At 40.6% G+C, this 23193-nt stretch overlaps 1 protein-coding gene across 4 annotated transcripts in view; it reads right to left on the minus strand.

Annotated features, from left to right (window-relative positions):
• The window catches only part of wwp2 (WW domain containing E3 ubiquitin protein ligase 2), a 207083-nt gene that overhangs the window by 62847 nt on the left and 121043 nt on the right, over positions 1–23193 (minus strand). For all 4 annotated transcript variants that reach the window (XM_078210656.1, XM_078210653.1, XM_078210654.1 and 1 more), the window contains 2 exons: positions 8632–8721; positions 6240–6414 (listed from right to left, as the gene is read on the minus strand). In XM_078210656.1, coding sequence (XP_078066782.1) covers positions 6240–6414; positions 8632–8721 — 265 coding nt within the window. The remainder of the gene's footprint in view (positions 1–6239; positions 6415–8631; positions 8722–23193) is intronic.

Raw genomic sequence — 23193 nt, forward strand, 5'->3', positions numbered from 1 at the left:
GGAAGCAAAAATCTGCAATTATTCAAGGGGCTGTTAGATAAGAGAAATAGCAAATAATGCAAATGTGAAAGCCTACACATGGAAATGTCGTCTTGCTCTTTTCCACTACAGATGCCAATTTGCAATGGCAACATAGGTTTTCAATGAAAGGGTCAACAAGCTGGGACATACAGTAATGAACTTAACTGGAGTACATACGGTATAAATTTAAAGTTGGCAGATGACACAAAACTTGAAATGTAGTCAACAATGAGGAGAATACTAATAGACTTCAGGAGGTCATCATCACACTGGTTAAGTGAGCAGTCACTGGACAGATGACATTTAGCCAAAGTGTGAAGTGCTGTATTTTGGTAGATAGAGTGAGAGACAATACAATCTAAACAATACAATGTTTATGTGTGCGCAGGAAAAGACCTGGGGAGGCGTTTGTATATGAAGCTTTGAGGATGGCAGGAAAAGATGAGAAGGCTGTTCAAAAAAATCATATTGGACCCTGGGCATTATTCACAAAGGATCAGAATATAAAACCAAGGGATTATTGCTAAACCTTTGTGAAACAGTGGTTAGGTTTCAGCTGGAGAAATTTGTGCAAGTTTGATCACCACATTTGAGGAAGAACATCAGTCCTTTGAGAGGGTGCAAAAGAGATTTACTTGAACATCACCATGAGGAACTTTAGTTATGTGGAGAGACTGGGGAAGTATGGTTGTTCTCCTTCGAGCAGAAAAAGTTAAAGAGGAAGGGACAACTCACAATCTTGAAAGTTCTGATGCAGCAGATAAACAGAACCTCTTTCCAGTGGCAGTATGTCAGCACTCAGAGGGCATGGGTTTAAAATGATCAAAAAAATCAGAAGCAATATGAGGAATTCTTTTTGCATTGTTGTGATCTGTAGTGCACTCCCTGAAAGAGCAGTGAGAGCAGGTTCAATGGTAGCGTTCAAAAGAGAACTGAATAAATAGCTGAACGGAAAATAGTCACAGGGCAATGGGGAAAGAGCAGGGGAGTGGGACTAATTGGAAAACTCTAGCAAAACACCCATCCCAGGCATGGTGGGCCTAATGGCCTCCAGTACTGTAGCCTTCTGAATATAGCCTTCATCTGAACGCATCTTGAAGTAATAAGATATAAGAATATAAAACCATAAGACAAGTCAATCTTAAGAGACACTCACTGTGACCACAATGAATCAGTAAAAGCATGTATTCTGAAAAGTGCTGAAAGTAACAAGGTAAATTACTAGCAAAAGGGGTGAAAGGGTCACAAAGAGTGGTGACTCAATGCCCTCCTTCTGCGTGGTAAGCATCAATGATTTTTTTAAAAAATGAATAAATAAGAAAATATGGTGTATGAGTTACAACAGAAATCTTTGATTCAACACTTCCAAACTTCTGTTTGATTTTTTTAGCTGATAGTTCAAAGTTAAGAAAGTGAAAGGGATTTTAAAAGAGAAACAAAATAAGATTACATCTCAACTCATTTGCACCAAAGAAAAATGTGCATACAATTCAGCATCATTTAACACAATATAACTAGGCAAATTAAATAATTTGAGTAAAATGTGTGGAGTCCAGCCTGTTAATGCATTAATTCATAACACCAGCACATAAGAAATAAGAACAGGCGTCAGCTATTTGAGCCTGTTTAGCCCTTTAATATGATCATGGCTAATCTTTGATCCCAACTCCATCTTCCTGCATTATCCCCATATCCTTGAACACCTAAAATTCTATTGACATCTGTCTTGAATATACTCAACAATAGAGCATCCACAGCTCCGTATGATGGAGAATTCCAACCCATTGAGTGAGGAAATCTCTGCTCATCTTAGTCCAAACTGACTGACGTGAATTGGGAAGTCCCAGACTCTCTAGCCAGGGAGAACACGTGCCATTCTTCTAAATTCAGAGACATATAGGCAAAGTGTACTCAATCTCTCCTCATAAAACAATCCTCACATCCTAGGAATCAGTCTAGCGAGCATTCCCTCCAAGGCAAATACATCCTTGCTTTGGTAAGGAAGTTAGAATTGCACACCACTCCAGCTACAGTTTCATCGAAGCCCTATAAAACTGCATGAAGTCTCTTCACTCTCATAACTGAAAATCTTTTAGTATAATTTCAATATCACACCTTTACATCATCAGGTCTTTCTGTGTCTGTACTAAGCGGTCTTTGATTTTTTTTCTCATCCATTAAAATGAATGGTTAGAAATTAATCTGGTAAGCCAATATATTTAATGTTTTTTATTTTATTTTCTTATGCTACCTTATAAGCGAATCAGAAGATGGTCCAGTAAAATCATACATATAGTGGCAACACCCATTACACCAATCACCTTTCCTCAACAGACTATACTTTTTAGTAAGTCTCAATATCTCTTTTGTTTACTAATGCAGACTGGACAACCAATACGTTCCATAGTCTACTATATCACCACAAAGATTTATTTTATAATCAAGACTTTGTAGCAACCAAAAAACTAAATGGAAATCTGAATATTGGTTTCTTTCTCAAATTGGGCAAGGTTTAAAGGAAATGTACGAGGCAAGTTTTTTTGCACAGAGGGTGGTAGGTGCCTGGAACTCGCTGCCGGAGGAGATCGTAGAAGCAGATACGATGGGTGACTTTTAAGGTGCGTCTTGACAAATACATGAGTAGAATGGGAATAGAGGAATATGGTCCCCGGAAGGGTAGGGGACTTGAGTTCAGTCGGGCAGCATGGTTGGTGCAGACTTGGAGGGTCGAAGGGCCTGTTCCTGTGCTGTAATTTTCTTTGTTCTTTGTTTTAAACATAGTGGAATCCTATTGCATAACCTAGGTCATGCCAGATTAAAAAAAGCTTTGTGCTATCAAATTATATCACGGCAAATTGAACAGATACTTTCAAAATGTGAGTCCACTGCTGTAGTGCATATTCCAAACCACCCATGTTTGGATTATCAAATAAAATCTGCCAATTATAAATGGTGAAATACAGAATAAAAAACATCAGAGCAGGTGGATGAGAGATGAAAACAGTCATTTTGTGGCAAGCATCACAATTAATTTTTTTCTGACATTCCAAGAGGAATGCCAAACCAATAGCAAAGCCATACAAAAAATACTGATGGCACATACTGCTTGAGTACAGTTAGCATTGAGTACCAGTCTATTGTATTCTTCCTCTTCTCTTCTTAGCCACTCCCGAGAGACTGAAATTACTTTCTTCCACTCCAGGGTTGTGGTTCCTCAGGTGACTAAAAGTCCAATGCTGGATCCTCAGGCTCTGCCACAGGTGGGGCAGGTAATGTTTGATAAGCTGGGTGGATGGAATGTTGGAGTTTGATATGCTCCTTCTGCTCTTTGTACTTGGCAGGAAAATCAATTAAAGAATTATATGGAATCTTTCCAAAAAGATGGAAGCATTTGGTGTGAAGAAAGTTTGACACTGTCAATTTGACATATTTAAATAAGGTCCATAATAAACTAAGTAAAAATGAAGTTTTAGCAAGCTAATATAAGCCTTTCACCTGACAAACATAACCATCGGCAATCTGATATCTTTACATTTGCCCCACTGTTTATATGCTGTCTCTCTGAAGAACTTCCTCACCAAATCTTACTTCAATATAATCATCAGCCATTTCCTGTACTGATCTAAAGCACCATTTACTAACTTCTCACATCAGAAATAGCTACTGGCCATTATAATTCAGTCTCAACTCTGAGAGAATATTGTAGCCATCTCGGCAAACAGAGAACAGTGAAGCCGATGTGAACAAACTGAACAAATTGCACATATTGGTGGCCCCATTTGTTGGCAAACAGCAAGTAGCAATTGCACTTGAAAAATAATTAATTGGCTCTGAAATGCTCTGGACATCTTAAAGGAGTGAAAGATGTTATAAAACTGAAAATCTGTTGACCAAGTTAACAGATTTATTAGTCTGATGGACACGTTTATAAATTCTGTACTTTTTCATTAACCCTTCTTCAGTCTTATTCTGATGTTCAAGACACCTTGACAACCACCTTGTGAACACCCCAGAGCGCAAACATTCTCTATTCTCATTATTTTTATAGTTAGCCCTTTTTGTGTTCTTTATAAATAAATTGATACATTTAAAATTGCATCAGTAAAGATAATGTGAGATGGATCAAATAAATATTAAAAGAAATAAATTATTAGAAAACCAAAAATAGAATAAAAACATTTCTTCATCTAGTGATATAGACAGAAACCAAGATGTCAATAAAGAGGAAAACATTCAGAAAAATGTATACATGACCGCCAATAAAGACTATGTATCTAAATGGACCAAATCTATCCTTTCAAGTTAAAAACAAGAAAGGAAAGACATCATTTTATTTCTAGAGGGGCACAGCAATCTTAGTTCCCTTTACTTGCCTTACTGAGAATTGGCAGAATAAAGACATTATAGACTTTGGAAGTTTTTATTTGTGTATGAATGCTTATGTTGGCTGACTATTCTTGTGTGAAATGTATTACTATATAGATGGCTTAATTCTCTCCACTCCCAATATGGACAGCAAACAGAGAAAACCACTCAGTCTAGACTGGGTTTGGACCCTGAGGTAGACGTCCAATCAACCAGCCCTCAATATCCTCATTTGACCAGCTGTGGCTACCTTCCAGTACGACGCCAACAAACATTGACAACAATAAAAATCCCAGAAGACAAATGCAGATGGTGAGTCAGTAGCATCATAATAAGACAGTGTGTGTAATTGACTCTATCCAGAGTTATCTGAATCTGTCACAAAGGTAGATTGTAAACTGAGCAGTACTCTGTTACTGAGAATTTGATTCTCCAAGACCTTCTGAACAGTTTCGTAATTAGGTAAAACATCAGGGGAGCGGTTTAAAAAAATTAGATTGATAGCTCTCGGCATTTTCCTAAAGAACAGCACAGGCAAAAAGCAGATTTAAATTGAGGTAGTGAAAAGTATGCAGTAGTGAAAAATTAAGGTGAAAGAAAATAGCTATGAGTTAGTAAACAAAGAGAAGAAAAAGATAACGAACACCCAGGCAAAATAGAAGTTATAAGACAGAAAAATTAAAAGGAGCGTTAACAAAAGTAATGTCAAACATGTGGAATAAAATAAAGAACACAAAAAGGGCTAACTATAAAAATAATAATGAGAATAGAGAATGTTTGCGCTCTGGGGTGTTCACAAATTTGGAAGCCTGATGCAACAGAATGTGAAGAGTTGTCAAGGTGGTTTATTGATCAGAAAACTTAAGGAATGGGTTATGGCCTGTGGCAGCAAGGTACAGGAACTTATAAGAGGACAAAGAGGGAGGCAACGTTTGAGGAGAAGTAGCTTCAATCTGTGAGCCATCTTACATATATGTGATATTGTCAGGCCAGTGTAAATCTTAGGAATTAGAGCTGGAGATCAGTCCAGTTAAGGATGCCACTGTCATGACAGAGGAATGAATGCTGAAAGAAGCAAAGGATATAGGGATACTGGATTGATAAAGGCAAGAAGCAAGAAAGGTAGGAAAACCTTAGACAGTATCTGCTCGCTAATAGTTTGAGTTATCAAGACAAGGACATGGTATGGACAATACCCCATTTTATTAAAAATAACCTTAAGATTTACCCATCAAAAATACTTGGGCATGTAACACATCATGTAAAATACCAAATTAGAACACAGCATAGTGTAAAGTTTTTGTCATTTGTTTTATCAGTTTGATCCACAACTCTACAGTGCTCCTCTGTTTGGCTGATAGCAGCGTGCAGGGAATGAAGGTAAGGCTTTCTTCCAAGGAAAACATTGAATGATCAATATGTCCCAGGCTGTTCTCAATCAACATGCTAACGTACAGCAGATTTGAAAGGTTTAGGAATAGGTAACATACCTAACTTCCCAGCTACTGAATGTATATGCTGCAAAGACTCGACGGGTTAAACACATTATACCAATGTCTTTATATATGCAGATATGTTGAGGCCTATAGCTGTAGCATTTGGTTAAAATAAAGTCCAACATTTTTAATGAATATATGTTGCTCAGAAATGGACAATGGAAAAATGTTCCAACAGTACTGTACACCCTTTTCATTCAATTTTAATGTTAGAGAGAGCAATGCTCATAAATACTGCAAATGCTTTTCAAGTTATGGACAAGGAAATGCAATATGCTTAAGAGTTAAAAGCAAAAGGTAGTGTGAAAAGAGTAGTAGAATATCCAATTGTTTAAATTAAGTACAAGCTCATCTTACTTGGTACAAAAACCTTTGGTTGAAATGTTGCATAGCTCCCTGAAGTTGATTCCTTTGTGACTGCCACTGCTCAAAGTTTCGAACAGTCTCGGCTGTTGGCCGTTGCCATGTTGTTGTCTTCGTGTTGTGGTCCACGTAATAAAACCTGCCACGTTGATCTACTCGTTTTTCCCAACTTTAAAAATAACATATTCAAGAATTAGAGTGAGTTTGCAGATCTAAGTTTTGACTTTTAATACAGAATTGAACTACACTAAAGTACAATCTGCAGCAGGAATTTTGACACCTTTCTGAACATAAAATTAAATGTATCAAATTAAATGTGTTTTAAATTGAGAAACCAGAGTAAAATGGCAAAACATAACTTCAAAAAAAAACAACACAAATCAGATACTAATGCTTTCAAACTTTGCTTTTACAAATCCAAGGATGGTAACAGGAAGAAATGACCTGAAGAGATAAAGAACATCATCATTTTGAGGATTGGGGAAAGTTCAAATTGCAATAATCATAGTAGAATCAATGAGAAAATGGTTAAGATTGCAATGGGGATTGGTTGGAGCTGTGTTGAAAAAGATCACATTTATAATTTCTTGGTTCCTGTTCAAGGAGGGTACAAGAGTTGCGAGAAAGGCCTCAATATGACAGCAGTACTGATATCTTAAGTCGGATTTGAAAGAAGAGTCGAAAGGAAAGTAAACATTTGGTATGGGGGGTGGGGGGGGGCGGAAAGAACGTCATAATCTTGGAGGCAGCTTTAGCAATCGGTACATGCGAGTTTCACTCAATATAAAAAAATAACAGCATATCAACAGACTTAAAAGGGGAGCATCAAAGGTGTTAAGACTTTTCAGGTGACATCGCATATCAATCCCATACATTTCATGACTTACAACAATTTAAATCTTAGAGTGGAACAGTTAAGATTTCTCTTTGTGCTGCGGTCTCATCAGAATAGTAAAATCTGTTGACACCAGTAGCTTGAGAAACCAAGGAAATTATTTAATGTCAAAAAGACATTAGTATGAAAGAGTGCTTTGCAAATTAATTTTAAAACAAATTACATATGCATATCTCAATTCTTCATTTTACCCAAAACTTGAATTTATTTTAAACCCATTGCAATGCACTATAAATAGTGATTACTTCTTGCTGCATTCTTTTTTATGAATAGCCTAGTCTTAGAAAACGAAAACATACATTGAAAGCTCAAGTAGCACGCTCCCATTATTCACATTCTTAATAATCTCCAAGAATCTTTGTAGGCAAATGGAACCCATCTGGAGTTAGGGTCATTCATGTTTCCAGTTTATTCCACTCAGATTGCAAGATCAGCTAAGATCGCAACAGCTAACATGCCAGTTTATGGCTGCCCCCCACTACCAAGTAATTCTTCTCAAACTTTGACAGCTAGGCCCAGCATGGAACAAAAACATCCAATCGCAAACACTTATTTTTAGTAAAACTGCTCACCACGTAACTTAGTAAAGTGCTAAAGGGCAGTACAGAAACAAGCTGATAGTACATGTGGCATGTACTCCACAGCACAACAATATTTCATCAGGAAAACTCTGGAGCTTAAAAGTCAGCAGCTCTTCAGGACTGCTTTGGCAGAGCTCATCATCAGTATCACTGAAAGTGAACGAAGCCCAGTCCGTCACTCAAACCAGCCTCCCACCCATTGACACTGTTTACACTTCCCGCTGCCTTGGAAAAGCAGTCAGCATAATTGAGGACCCCACACACTCCGGACATACTTTCTTCCACCTTTTCCGTTGGGAAAAAGATACAAAAGTCTGAGGACACATACCAACTGACTCAAGAACAGCTTCTTCCCTGCTGCCAACAGACTTTTGAATGGACCTACCTCGCATTAAGTTGATCTTTCTCTACGCCCTAGCTATGACTGTAACACTACATTCTGCACTCTCTCCTTTCCTTCTCAATGTAGTTTGTCTGTATAGCACGCAAGAAACAATACTTTTCACTGTATACCAATCCATGTGACAATAATAAATCAAATCAAAAAGATGAGCATAGGTTGGCTTTACCACTCACAAGTGTGGATGGGTCCTCCACACCTGTTAGGGGTGGGGGCACACAAGACAACCACTAGTTCATGTCTTTGGTAGGTCTGGCAGGTCAGGTGATGCATGCAGAACATTGAACCAAATTAACCACTCAGGTGCCAGATGATTCTTCCAGGAGGAATAGTTACCAGAGGAACTTATAGCTGGGGGGGGGGGGTCAAGATTCTGCTGTAATTAATTGACTTGTTTTGATGACATATTTCCTCTATAAAACAATTTCTTAAGTGGATTCTTGCTTTTTTTTAAAAACTCAAAATATAATTTTTAAAAATCGTTCTTTTGCTTCATTGATCTATGCTTACCCTGGGGGTAGAGGTCTCTCCCACGTAGTAGTTTTGGTGTTGTGATCTACGTAATATACTCTTCCATTCGGAAGCACTCGCTGTTCCCATCTGAAAAATAAGACGCAGGCCTAAATGATAATGCAGTACTAGACGCTTTTGATATGCCTAATAAAAATGCTCATCATGTATTAATTCTAAAATCTGGGTTATTCGACTCAATGGAGGAATGAACTCCCAGTCCGTTCTGAAATTATAGCAAGCATCAGGTGCTCCAAGATGATTCAAGATACTTTGTTTGTGTATTTCAGCCAAGTACCCAAGTTTTAACATGTTCATTTCTTACCTCTCCGAATTTTCAAGATTTCTGGTCGCTTTCTAAGTATTTACTTTCCATATTGTTGGCCCAAATCACAACTAACCTGCAATGTTACAACCTGAGGAGCAAAATTACAATTTGTGGTCCTAAATAATCTCGCACTTATTTAATAGCAATCTAGGGTTTTAAAAGTATAAAATGTCACAGCAGAACACTGCTGAAAAGAAATATAGGTCAAATGACTTTTATAAATCCGAAATCAACTGCTCATTTCTCTTTTTCAAAAATGTCTGTTTGAAGTCTTACAAATTACATCAACTTCCCAGATTAATGGTTGGTCTCTTCCAGTATTGGCAGCTTGCTAACTGATTATAAACAAAAATATAATTCTCAGTTTGATACACAAAGAATCTCTGACGGAAGTTACTCTTGATATAATGTCTAACCTAGCCGTTAAATAAAGCTGGTCTTGAAAGAACACAAGGTATTATATCTTGTTGAATTTACAAAAAAACAACCACTCAACTGTTACAAATAGCAGATCGATACCACCCTAAAAGTGAATGTTGTCATACTTATAACAATGTAAATTCTGTCAATCTTTTGCTAAACATTTCCTTAGAAAAAGGAAATAGTGCCACATTAAGGAGGATTCCATTTAGATACGGAGCAGAATTTTTCCAAAAAACAATTAAGCATCATAAAGGTGAGAAAACAGGAACGATCCACACCAGTCTCTCAGGCATGCGCTGCACCGCAATTGTCAACAGTCACTTTTTTGGAGAATGATGAAATGCGTGCCGGTACTCATTTCACAAGGGCACAACAATCTCTCAGTGCACCGGGAGACCCCTCCCTTCCCCCACAAATGTCGGGACCGCCTCCCGCCCACCCCACTGGCAGCGTGTTCTTCAACCCCTTCCCCGACACGAGTCCATAGGATCGGTACCCTCCAACTGGTAATCCCATAATGACTCCCGACATGCCTCCCATAATGATCCCTGACATGCCCCCCCAGCAGGACTCCTGACATGATCCAGCCCTGCACGACACCCCTGTCATACCCCCTAACTCCGCACCCTTGGCACTGCCACTGGCATATTAGTGGTTCCCAGCTGGCAGTACCAGGGTGCCTGATGGGCACCATCCAGCCATGCCCCCAGCCACCTGGGAGTTTCCATGGTCTCTGAGCCCCCGGTGTGGTCATCACAGCAGGTCTCCGGAAGTGGAGACCTGTAGTGTTTCTCGCCAACATGACCTCTGGCCGGAGAGGTGGGATTATTCTGGGAAGGGAGGTCGATTGTGTGCCAAACTCGCTAATGAGATTGAAATTCAGTCAATTTCATGCAAATCGACCTCACGCCCTTCTGGGTGTGGTCGGGTTCCCGTCATTGGGAAGGTGCTGGGACAATCGCAAACTGTTTGGAGCCAGGTGCAAAATCAATTTTTAGGCCCACACACTATTCTCTGGGATCGGCGCAATCTGATAACGTTTTGAGAAAAATTAAGTTCACATTTTGTCATAGCAGGGCTTCTTTTGTTGTGAAAGGTTTCAAAAATTTATTCCTGTTATTTGACAAGTTAGGACTTAAAGTAGCATTTCTCCAAAAGAATCAATAAAATGAAATCCTCTTAATTTATAATTTTGAAATAAATAAAACAAGAAATATTCTGTGTTTTATGTTAATCACATCTTGGCAATGGTCAAATGGCTTGCAACACTGTATCCACTGAATGGTAAAATGATGAAAAGACTGAGACCAGCACATTCATCTGCAGCCTGTTTCTCTCAATTACGTCCCTTCATTTTCTCCTCAACTGGTTTTTCCGACGCACCATTGCCTGAAGCAAATCCAAACTCTGTGGAGAAAAATGCTCATCAAGCACTCCTGAGTGAATTTTGCTGATCTGATCAGAAAATGTATCCCCGGATTGCAATGATGCCAAATTAGCCATGTGGCAGCTTCAGACGGTTTCCAAGTGCTTCATTGACATGACAAAAACAATATTTACTGTAATAAATTGAAATTCCGATTTCTCCAAGTATCTCTCCCTTTTAAAATGATTGATAGAGCATAATGGTTTATAGCAGATCATTTCAAACATTTATGTAACTTTTATTTTCCAACGCCCAATTCAATTCTTCGACTTCTTCAGTTTGCAATATCCTGTAACATTTCACCTACCAATGTAGACAATCCCTCAATATAAAGCCTATCATAACCCTTCATAATTCTTGAACTAAATATCCTGGATATGTTCCTTTATCTGTTTTAAAGCATCAATCATGCTAAACAGAAGCTGATTCTCACTGAAATGGTCTTCACTCTCAAGTGAATTAGTGGATTCACCACTCTTTGAGGTCAGAATGTATTCCAGACTGAAAATCCTTCATTGAAAAAATTTTGCTCGAGGACCAATTTTCTAACACTAACAGTTTGTAAGAGGAACGAAGCGTGGAACTGAAAACTCCCTTGTCTGAGCTCATAAATGGACTACTGTACACCATTCCAAATTACATGTTTACCAAACATTACTTTCTCATATTTATTTTTGCTGAACTATTCTAAACTTTATTCCAGAAAGTTTTATGAAGCTACACAAATGAACTTTTCACAAGGTAATTCTGAAGTTGAACTAAATTGTTCTCAAAAGTTTATTTAGCTTTATGTACTAATTTTCTCAATGTCTTTGGGTGAAAATTACTTGGGTCTGATTGGATCAATCTCACTGATTGTGATGGGTTTTGTGAAACTGAGATTATATCATACAAAACTTTAGTTATGATAACGTAGAAGTTTCAAACAGAAAGTCATTGATATAAATAATCCGTCTGCAAATGAAGAGCACATAGTAGTAGTGCCTACTGCATAAACGGACATAAAAATCTTACCATCTTAGGTGTGGGGATGGGGGGCATCTGCTAGTGTTATGGAGGAGGGTTTAAACCAACTTGGCAGGGGTGTGTGAACCAGGAGGAAATATCAGAAAGGAATACCAAAGTGCACAGAATACTGGGAGAGATAACAGTAGAGCAAAGAATACCAAGTTATTAGGTGGGGTCAGAGTAAGAAAGGCATGAGCTGTAGTTTGCTTTCAACATATAAAAGCTTCTCACAAAAGGCGCTATTTTTCACTGAAACCTTAGCACAAAGACTTCTCCTATGCAAAACTCCTCCGGTCTAAACACCACTCTCTGTGACATGGTAAGTAATCGAAAGGTTCCTTTGCAAATAAAAAAATCAGACTATACATAGGGAAATATTGAAAAAAGACTTCCAATTATATAGCGCCTTGCAAGACCTCATGATGTCCCAAAATGCTTCATAGCCAATGAAGTACTTTGGAAGTGTAGTTGCTGTTGCAATGTTGAAATTGCGGCAGCCAATTTGTGCACAGCAAGCTCCCACAAAAAGCAACATAATAATGTTGAGATAATCTGTTTTACTAATGTCAGTTGAAGGTTATATATATATATTGGCCAGGACACTGGGGATAACTCTCGATCTCTTCAAAATCGTCCCATGGTAACTCTAATGCCCACCTGAGAGTGCAGTCTCCACTGTCTCATCCAAAAGGAGTTTTGTATTGCACTAGAGGATCAGCCAACATTTTTGTGCTCAAGTCTCCAGAGTGAAATTTGAACCCACAACCTTCTGATTCAGAGATTAAGTGCACTACCACCAAGCCTTAGCTGACACAAAAACATTTGGCAGGTACCTATTTTGCTATGAGTGGGCCTTTAAATTACACCCACTTATTTTGCATTGTGTTTGTATCACATGAGGTTTTTGACACCTTTTGAATTATCTTATTAAAATTTAGGATAGATTTCACAGCACAGGAGGAACAGACAGAAAATATCAAACGCATAAGCTGATTTACAAGGAAAGGTGATGCACAGTAAGATGGTGCAGTTGAGGCAAAGGCAAAAACATCAATTTTTAGCCAGTTCTCAGTGCCTCTGGAGGAAGAAACATCTTATTTAGCATAATCTGCTGCTGTCATTAGCAGTAAATCTGCAAGAAAAATCACTGCTAAAAGTTTATTATCAGAGATCACAGCGTTCAAGTTGACCTTTGAAGCCTCTAAAAGTCCTTCCAAGTAAGGGGGGGGGGTCGACTTATATGCCATGTGTACAATATGCATTGATGGGTGTGTGGGTGTATCAGTGGTTCATATTACATTAATGTGGTATTATTTATTGAATAACATAATTCTACAAAGATACCTTTAACCAGCATCAAAGCATTTTAAAACCATCAAATGTATTGTCTTCGGCATCCAATGCAAAGAGTTCATCGAATTCATTGAGTCATTTTGGCTATGGCATCATCATAAGGATCTCATTTTGGATTAGATTTGGCACATTTGGTCTCAGGATCAGCCCTTCACAACAAATCTTCTTCTCCATCCATTGAATTGGATATTCCACATTTTTTGAACGATCTCTTGATACTTTGTGCACTAGTAACATCCCATGATTTCATAATGAAACCACACAAAACTTCAAATGGGGCAGCATGCATATTTAGGTTTTTTATCCATCAACCATTCACCTATTCCATTTGGCAGGAACATGATCCTTCAATGGCTTGTTGAGGCATGTATCCAAAGGTTGAAGCACAGTCATAACTGCAACATGAGTTTTATTTCCTCACATGTACCCCTTGATCTATTCAATTAAATGAAATCTGAACTTGTCCCACGCTATTAAGTTGCAATTTTTACATACACCAATGGGGATGCCTATCCACACATTATTGATTCATAATTTCACCTCATCCATAGAACAATTGAAGCACTACAGTGCAGGAGATGGTCATTTGGCCAATTGAGTCTGCACTGACTCTCCGAAAGAGCATCTTACCCAGGCCCACTTTTCTGCCCTGACCTATAGCCCCGTGCATTTACCATAGCTAATTCACCTAACCTATACGTTTTTGAACTGAGAGAGGAAACCAGAGCACCTGGAGGAAATCCACACAGACATGGGAGAATGTGCAAACTCCACACAGAAAGTGACCCAAGGCTGGAATCAAACCCAGGCCCCTGATGCTGTGGGACAGCATTGCTAACCACTGTGCCACGATGCCACCCAAAATCCATCCAACCATTATCATGGATATGCACAAAATCTCCTGCAGGGAACTAAATTTTCATCAGAATTGTTTTCAAGCCTTTCCATTCTGGTTTAGCTGCTGAGCACATCAAAATCCATGGACACCTCATCCATGTTGCTGATGTGACTTAATGGATATTCATGTCTTTGCCACTGTTTGATGATGAACTGCTGGAAACTAGTAATTTTGATAGCAATGTATCTTTGTAGTTGGAGTGATCCTAGTCTTCTGTTACAGATTATTTCATTCAATAAATAAATTCTGAAATCTTTGCTGGATTTAGGATTTGATTTTGCCCATTTAAAAGGCATACATTGCAATTCTGGTGACAATATAAACATTCTGCTGATTTTGAAGGACTGTACCAATACATGCTTCTGGAGATCAGGCCAGTGGCTAGTCCATGTTCTGATGGTGCAAATGGTCTTGGACGACATCTACAGGGTGGGATGCTTTTTCTTCCATTCTTACTCCAGCTTTTCACGAACAGCAGATTCCCTCACTGCAGCATTTATTTGGTGTGTTTGCAACTTTTCTAACTTTTAGTTCAAAAACAATTTCATACTTCACTCTTTTTGCCGGAGGATCCATTTCTGTTTGTTACCCACCATACCATGCTCTGTGTAGGCATGTCTTAAGCTCCCAGGCATCTTCTTCGCAACACAGCCCATACTGCAACTTGATATGCCAGGTCAACTTATATCGTCACAATCGACAGTGGATGCATTTAATTTATTTCATCTATAAGAATCCTCACACTAACAACCACTGTCCTATGATACAAGTGTCATAACATGTATAACTGTCAACACCAATTTGTATTCATATATGTAGTAAAACACCCAAGGTACTACACAGTAGCAGATTCCGATAATAATTATCAACAAGCTAAAAGATGAGACACTAGGCCAGGTGTCCAAAGCTTGGTCAAAAAGCGAAAGCTTCAAGAAGCACCTTGAAGGATGAGATAAAAGTGATTTAAGGTGTAAATTCTGCAGCTCAGAACAAAGACAGCTGAAGATATGGCTGCCAACGATGGACATAGGAAGTGAGGATAGAGAGCTGCAAGAACACAGCTTATAGGGCTGTGAAGGAGGTTACACAGAGAGTGAGGGGTGGGACCATGCAGGGATTTGAACACAAGCATAAGAACATTAAAACTGAGGCATCAATGGACCGGACACCATTGTAGCTTCAGTGAGCACACAGGGCTGATGAATGAACAGAAGTTGGTACAAGTGAGAAAACAGGCAACGGTTTTGGATCAGCTTAACTTAATGGATGCCTTTATTTGGGTGCATTGTTGGAAATCTATACAACTTCAAACTTAAAAATTTGAAACAGGAAAATTAGATGCTTCTTCAGCTTTTATCTTTCAAGACGAAAGTAGAAAGGAAGTTCATCAAGTCTATTTACCTTCAGAAACATTTGAGTCATAAATAAAAGTAAAAAAACGCATACAAAACTTCACAGCTGAGACCCCGAACAAATGAATACTAACACAGATTGAAATCACAATTTATATAAGCGAAGTATAAAGAACTACTTGCCAGGCTTTATAACGGTGAAGGTAGCATCAGTTCTACAAGCAAATGAATAAAGATCCAATTCAGACTAATTGTAGAATTGAGGGTTTCAGTGTCCACCAGGTAGTCGACAACCAAGGAAACAGTACCACATATGCACACCACATAAAAAAACACTGATTTTTTAAACAGCAGTAATCTCTAACTATTGTGCAAGTCCTACTCTGGCTTTAAAGTATTGATTTCATAATTAAATAAACGGTCTTGTGTCTTAATAATTTAGAATTTCCTGACAGAAGTACTCTAAGCTCCCTTTTGAACTCAAAATAGCTCTGCCATTGCAGTGGATTGCTAAAAAGCCCTTACTAACCCAAATATCAGTTTTACTGGGTACATAACAATGATTGTAGGTTGGGTGAATTAGCCATGGGGTAAATGCACAGGGTTACAGAGATAGGACAGGGGGTGGGCCTGGGTATGATGTTCTTTGAGAGTTGGTGCAGACTCGAAGGGCTGAATGACCTCCTGCACTGTAAGGTTCTATTCTATTTTATTCTGTGATTGTTGTGCATTCCTTTTCTAATAACCTCAGATTTTATTCCCATAAAAACAATTTTAAAATTACAATTAAAGTCAACCATAAGAATTAGCTTTAAAGAGAGTTATTTTTCCTAGTTTTAGAAAAATAAATTGTCTGAGAGACATTTGAAGAATATAATCACTAATTTGTTCTTTTTCCTGTTTATAATTGAGGTTTTTTCTAGCCACTGCAACACCACAGTGCTCTGGTCCATTTAGCACAGTGGTACTTACTGCACTACAGCATCCCCCATGGCTTTTTTCAATGTTTTGTTGGCAGGGCCTGGGCTAACATAAATGGAGAAGAATTTCTGCTAGTCTGTACTCCCCATTCTTTCTTACACTAGAGCCTTTTATATTATAAATTGGGTGTGGAGAGGGATCCAAATATTTCAAATGTGCATTTACTTGGAAATTGTACTGCTGGTCTGCACGTGAACTAAGGGCAAGGGAGAAGCATAGGTATACAATGGCTGCAAAATGTGACCTTGCACTCATGTAAAAAGCATTGATGTTGTGCTGTTCCATCAGAAAGTCAATAACGTGGTAACTGATCCAATCATCTATGATAACCATAATGCAATGTGCTGCCACTACAACACAATGTTCCCAAAGCAGCGTGAAATTGATGCTGTGAGGAAAACTCAGTGAAAAATTCCTTCCCACCAATCTAAAAACAAGAACCTGGGTTTATGCTGATATGGCCATCAACTGTAGGCGATATTGCAAAGGAGTACATCATTTATAATAATCTTTGCATAAATGTCAACTATGGCTCAGTTGGTAGCACCCTTGCCCCATTCCAGGACTTGAGCACAAAATCAAGGCTGAAACTTTAGTGCAGTCGTCAGTAAGTGCTGCACTACCAGAGGTGCCATCTTTCAGATGAGGCATTGAACCAAAATGTCACCCCCTCAGGTGGATGTAAAAGATCCCATGAGATTATTTTGAAGAGGAGCAGGGGAGGTATCTCTGCTGTTATGGCCAAATTTCATCCCTCAATTAACATTGATAAAACAAATTATCTGGTTATCATCACCCTGTTGATTGTGGGAGCATGCGGTCTGCAAAGTGATGTAAATTTCCTACCTTACAACAGTATACACTTCAAACATACTTTACTGGCTGCAAAGTGCTTTGGGATGCCCTGTGGATGTGTCCAAATGCAAGCCTATATTTCTTTCTTCTGACATGAAGTATTCCCCTGTCAGAAAACACTCCCAGAAGCCAAAACAAGTAAAGCTTTGCTTTTTGAAGGTAGCCTTTTCCAAATGTTAGTTGGGGCTAGAACAATGACTCCCAACTTCTTCAGTAACAAAGCACACTTCAATGAGACAAACAATTCCACAGCACACCCACCTTTTTCAGTCGACTGAAATACCCATAAACACCCCACAATGTAGTAGCGATCTGACAGTGGCCAATCACATACCAGAGGCGGGGCCACCTTGTATCCCATCTCCATAGAGATGAAACTCTATGGAGATGGGCACCAGGTGGCCCCGCGTCTTATGTGTGATTAGCAATCTGACAGTAGCCACGACATTGTGAGATGTTTATGAGCAATGTAGCAGGTTGATACCTGCTACATTTTTGGTGGGTTTCATGGCGGTGGAGGGAGAGAGTGTGCCAGAACAGACTGTGGAGGGGGAGAGTGGGTGGAGCAAGAAGGTGGAGGGTGAGAAAGCGGAAAGACTGTGGAGAAATACTGAAGGGACAGTGTGAAAGTAGAAATTGGGGCGAGGGGCAGAGCCCGTGGGGCGAGGGGCAGAGCCCGTGGGGCGAGGGGCAGAGCCCGTGGGGCGAGGGGCAGAGCCCGTGGGGCGAGGGGCAGAGCCCGTGGGGCGAGGGGCAGAGCCCGTGGGGCGAGGGGCAGAGCCCGTGGGGCGAGGGGCAGAGCCCGTGGGGCGAGGGGCAGAGCCCGTGGGGCGAGGGGCAGAGCCCGTGGGGCGAGGGGCAGAGCCCGTGGGGCGAGGGGCAGAGCCCGTGGGGCGAGGGGCAGAGCCCGTGGGGCGAGGGGCAGAGCCCGTGGGGCGAGGGGCAGAGCCCGTGGGGCGAGGGGCAGAGCCCGTGGGGCGAGGGGCAGAGCCCGTGGGGCGAGGGGCAGAGCCCGTGGGGCGAGGGGCAGAGCCCGTGGGGCGAGGGGCAGAGCCCGTGGGGCGAGGGGCAGAGCCCGTGGGGCGACAAGGAAACGTAGAGTTTAGTGCCACACGATCCCCAATGAATAAATCAAACGAACATTTCTCGGTGAACCGCAGGCCCCCTTTTAAACCTTGCCTTGCTGGTACCTGCTGTTCATCAGGTTAACTCCACCTCAGGGAGGACTGTGAGAATTGTTCCTGTCCTCTCACTTCATCCATATGGTCAACCTTGCACGTGGTTTCCCTCCATTGTAGCATCCCCCCACTCTCTTCCCAGTCCACCTTGCAGAGCTTTACCAATATCAAAAATTTTAATACATCGGTTCACCCCAGTTTTGTCGCACATCAGGCTCATTCATGATGTACCATGGATCTCGCTCTTGCTCTGACTCATTCATCAGGATATGGCTCAATCTTCCACCCTCATATCATACTTTGTTGCTGCTCTATCTTTTTCCTCTGGCATTCTGGGATACGGACCTGGCAGCATGCCCTTGGAAATATAAGAACTGACACAGACCAAAATTCCCTCTGGCTCCAGGCTCTTCCTTTATCCCCAGCTCAAGAAGCAAAGCCAAGCAGCCTGTCGGCGCCATATCTTTTTTAAATGACTCGGAATGTGTTTCTGGGCTGGGGAAAAGGGATGGGAGAAAGTTGGATTAAATTTGTGCATTATATTCTGGCCTCCATGTCCTCCACACTCCCGCTACCTCCTTCCACCCCCCTCCTCAGCACTCAGGTCCCAGTCCTGGGTTTTTTTCTTGGGCTCCTGTGACACATGCTGTTTAAAACCCGCTCCAGGCCACGGCACACTTGTAAGTTTTGTGTGCCACAGAATCACTGGACTAGAAAGCATAAACATCTTTTTGATATCCAGGCCAGATTTTAGTCCCACCATGTTCATGTTTGTAAAGTTTGATCACAGCTGTGAATTTATTATGAGTATCTGGGGATTTTTATTTTGCAACCTAAAAGTAAAATGTTACAATTTGATCGAAATTATAGTAGCTCTTCAACTGGAGCTGTCTAATTGAATCTCATTTTACTGCCCTTTCACTGGAACCTTTCTTCCTTTAAAAGACTTATCCAATTTGCTTTTAATGGATGCTATAGTCTGTGTCTCAAAAAGCGCTTGTGGTAAAACATTCCATGTTGTAATAGTTCTGTGTGGAAAGAAAAATTCTAACTTAGTCCTTGCTCGAGTAAACCATGAATGTATACCTCTTTGCAACCAATTTGTTATTCTCTGGAAACAATCTTTCACTATTTACTTTCTTAAAACCTTTCATAAATTTGAAAGTTTCCAAGAGAAACCCCTTAGCCTTTTTTTAAAAGTTGATTCTTAAGTATAATCTCTGATCCCTGGTAAATCACTGCCGCCAATCTTGGTATGTTCCATGCTTCTCATATCTTTCCTATCTCAGGGTGCCCAGAGCTACGTGAAATACCCTCTGTGGCCTTAACAAAATCTTGGACAAAGTCAAGAACTTCCTTGCACTAATTATGTGTACAAGAGTTATAAATTGAAAGAAGAGATACATAAAAGTACAAACATTTTCTATCAGTTTTGTTACTATACTCAAACATTTTCAAATAAAGCACATTTTGTATGCGTTAGAACACAGCAACTAGAAACAAACTGGCCACAAAAAACGGTTTGTCATGGGGCCAAGGTTAAAATTTAACAATTGGCACTATTTTGCTAAACTGACTTGCAGCAATAACAATGGGGGCTAATGTGGAGAGTCTATGGAATTGTGAGGTGTAATTAACACACCCTCATTGATTGAAATGAAAGCAGTGTGCCAACTTTGTGCTGCCTGCAGATTAGAATGATTTCTGCAGGCAATCAGTGTGCTGTTCGTTGCAACTCACATCAGAAGATGACAGTATCCTCAAACCTAATCTTCCTTCTCATATGCAATTTCACCTTCACCCAAAAATCCTTTCTGACTTACAAACTGCAGATGGCAAGAGCCTGTAGCTCTAACCACCACAGCAGCCACCCCCCCTCTCCCCAGCTCCACCCTCCTTGGATGAAAATCTAACCCATGTATCTGGGCAGGCAGTGGAGGAAAACCAAGAGTTATGATGGAATAACATCACTTGATCTCACTGTTGTAGCCACCAGCTCAGATATCGACACTGCACGTGCCTGATGGGGTAAAACTGCATGTGGTGTAACACCAGTTATAGCTAGGGTAGAGGGCAAGGAGAACGAAGATGTCAACTCACCTGAAATCAGGGTAGAGCAGACAAGTACTGATGCAGCATGGTACAGAAAGAGATTGCTAGGTTTATCCAATGAAATTCTTATTGCATTGGGAAGGCTGTCAGGAAATGTGTGTTCAATGTCAAGAAGGACTCCAGCTTCACATAAGGCTTTGCACAGAGCTTTTCTCCCAGCCTTTTCAATGTAGGAGTAGTTACAACTGCCATTGGCACACTTGGTGAACTCCCTACTCAGTGATGCAATATCTGATGGTCATTGTCTTAGTTTCCATTGAAGATCAAACAGCTTCCACCTAAGATCTGAGTGCTGCAGTGCATGCTCAGGCTGCAGCCATGCAAGATAAGCTTGCTGCCATGCAAGGTTAACCCTCTGTCATCATGGTTGTGGGTATCAGTGTTCAAAGGGGTTTGCAGGGTGGCACATCAGTTCAGCAATCTGTCCTCCAAAATATTACTCGGATTGCTAAGGCATTGAGGGTGAGGAGGAGCAGTGGTTCCACGGAACAGGAGCATGTGGTCTTCTCAGAAAGACACCTTCCAAAGCCCCCACTGCGCCAGTTACTGCAGCTGAGGCCGAACTGGTGTTTTATAAAGGTTCAACATAATTACCTCCTTTTGTACTCTATGCTTCTATTTAATAGCCAAGGATCTGATGTGCCTTTTTAACAGCTTTCTCAACTTACTCTGGCATCTTCAAAAACTTGTGTACGTTCATCGTCAGGTCTCTGTTCCTGAAGCCTCTTTACTGCAGTGTTAATGTAAGCCTTTTTGTGACACTAATAAATAAACTTTTAAAACTTTAATACTGTACCATTTAGTTTATATTGCTGCTCCTCATTCTTCCTACCAAAATGCATTACTTTAAACTGTGTTAAATTTCACGCAGCTGCCATTACAGACTATTTCCTCCTGAAGTCTATTAATATCTTCCTCACTGTTTACTCCATTTCAGAGTTTGTGCCATCTGCAATCTTTGAGGCTATGTGCTGTTTTCCCGAGTTCAGGTTACACACACCAACAGAGCAGTTCCTCCACACAACCCCTGGGGAGTATCACTGCTTACTTCCCTCCAGTACGAGAAACAACTGTCCACCATTGGCAGCATCTGTAAGGAGAGAAAAGAGCTGACGTTTCGAGTTCAGATGGCCCTTTGTCAAAGCTAAAAAGCATAGAAAGTGGGAGATATTTATACTGCAGGGTGAGGGAATGAAAGATGAATCATAGCCACAGAAACAAGGGAAAAGGCAGCTAATGGCAGTCCATAGAGAGAATAGGTGTGAATGTCCAAACGGCAGAAAAGCTGAAATCAGAGGGTGAACTATGACAGAAGATGATGAAACAATAAAGAAATAAAAGGTAGAGAATAGTTAAAAGTTAAATGAAATGAAAACAAAGGTGTCGAGGTGGGGGTAGAGCTAATCATCTGAAGCTGTTGAATTCGATGTTGAGACCGGAAGGCTGTAGCGTGCCTAGCCAGAAGATGAGATGCTGTTCCCCCAGTTTGCGTTGATCTTCACTGGAACATTGCAGCAGCCAACGACTGATATGTGGGCTTGGGAGCAGCATCATGTGATAAAAAGGCAAGCAGTGGGAAGGTCAGGGTCCTGATCACGCACAGACTGAAAGTGCTCAGCATAGCGATCACCCAGTCTGCGTTTGGTTTCTCCCATATAGAGACCACATTGGGAGCAGTGAATGCAATAGACCAAGTTGAAAGAGGTGCAAGTGAAATGTTTCAAATCTAATTTGTTTTTATTAACTGTTCACCACTGTTTTTTCTTTCTACCATTAGCCAATTTCAGATCCAAACAGTCACAGGATGTGAACTTGCACCCACGTCTGCCCAAGCACGATGGTGACGCGGGCACAAAATCTCCTGAGAATTGGAAAATGAAATTCTCAATGACAAAGATCGCTTTTTCCAATTTTCCCCGCCCCTCGCTGGTGATGTACGTCAATACGTTTTAATAAATTTTAATATGATGAGCGGACTTCCCTCCATACTGTCCCCCCCCCACATTTAGAATTCCCCCCTTGCCAATGTGACTTCACACATTGCTTTTCAAAAATATGAAACAGTGAAAGGAGACCAGCCAGGATGCACAGGTAAGTATAACCCTGAGGGGGACAAGCCCAGACATTGCCAGGGTGGGCACTCTGAGGAGATCCATTGAGGGGAGTTCCCCTCATGTGTGAGGATGGTTTCCCCAGGCATGTGGGACGGGGGAGGTCTTCCCATATCCGTGAGAAGTTGCCCGAATGCGTGTGTGGGAGCATCCTTGCATCTGTGGAGGGGATGCATTTTTTTTAAAGTGAAGATTGGGGCGCCATTTTAAAAAGGTGCCCCGATCTCTGTGTGGCCTGCATTGTCAGTTCTATTTGGCCCTGCCCCACCACCACGACGGCAAGGACCACACCTCCAGATATTTTGTGCATATAGTGCCAGATTATCTGGAAGGAAAACTGGTTGTGCAGCTGAAGAGCTGCATGCTGGATTTCTCACCTCAGCCAGCACTCTCTGCACTGAGTGGAGAATTCCACCCATTTTTTTTAATGCTGTGAGCTTCAACTTTGCTGGCATATATATTACAATGTACTTTTAACAAATATCTTTCGTATACATTGTAAACGACCTACCCTCATCAACCCTCTTGAATATTTCA

This window comes from Mustelus asterias, chromosome 4 (genome assembly GCF_964213995.1).
Source record: "Mustelus asterias chromosome 4, sMusAst1.hap1.1, whole genome shotgun sequence".
Classification (NCBI taxonomy): Eukaryota; Metazoa; Chordata; class Chondrichthyes; order Carcharhiniformes; family Triakidae; genus Mustelus; species Mustelus asterias.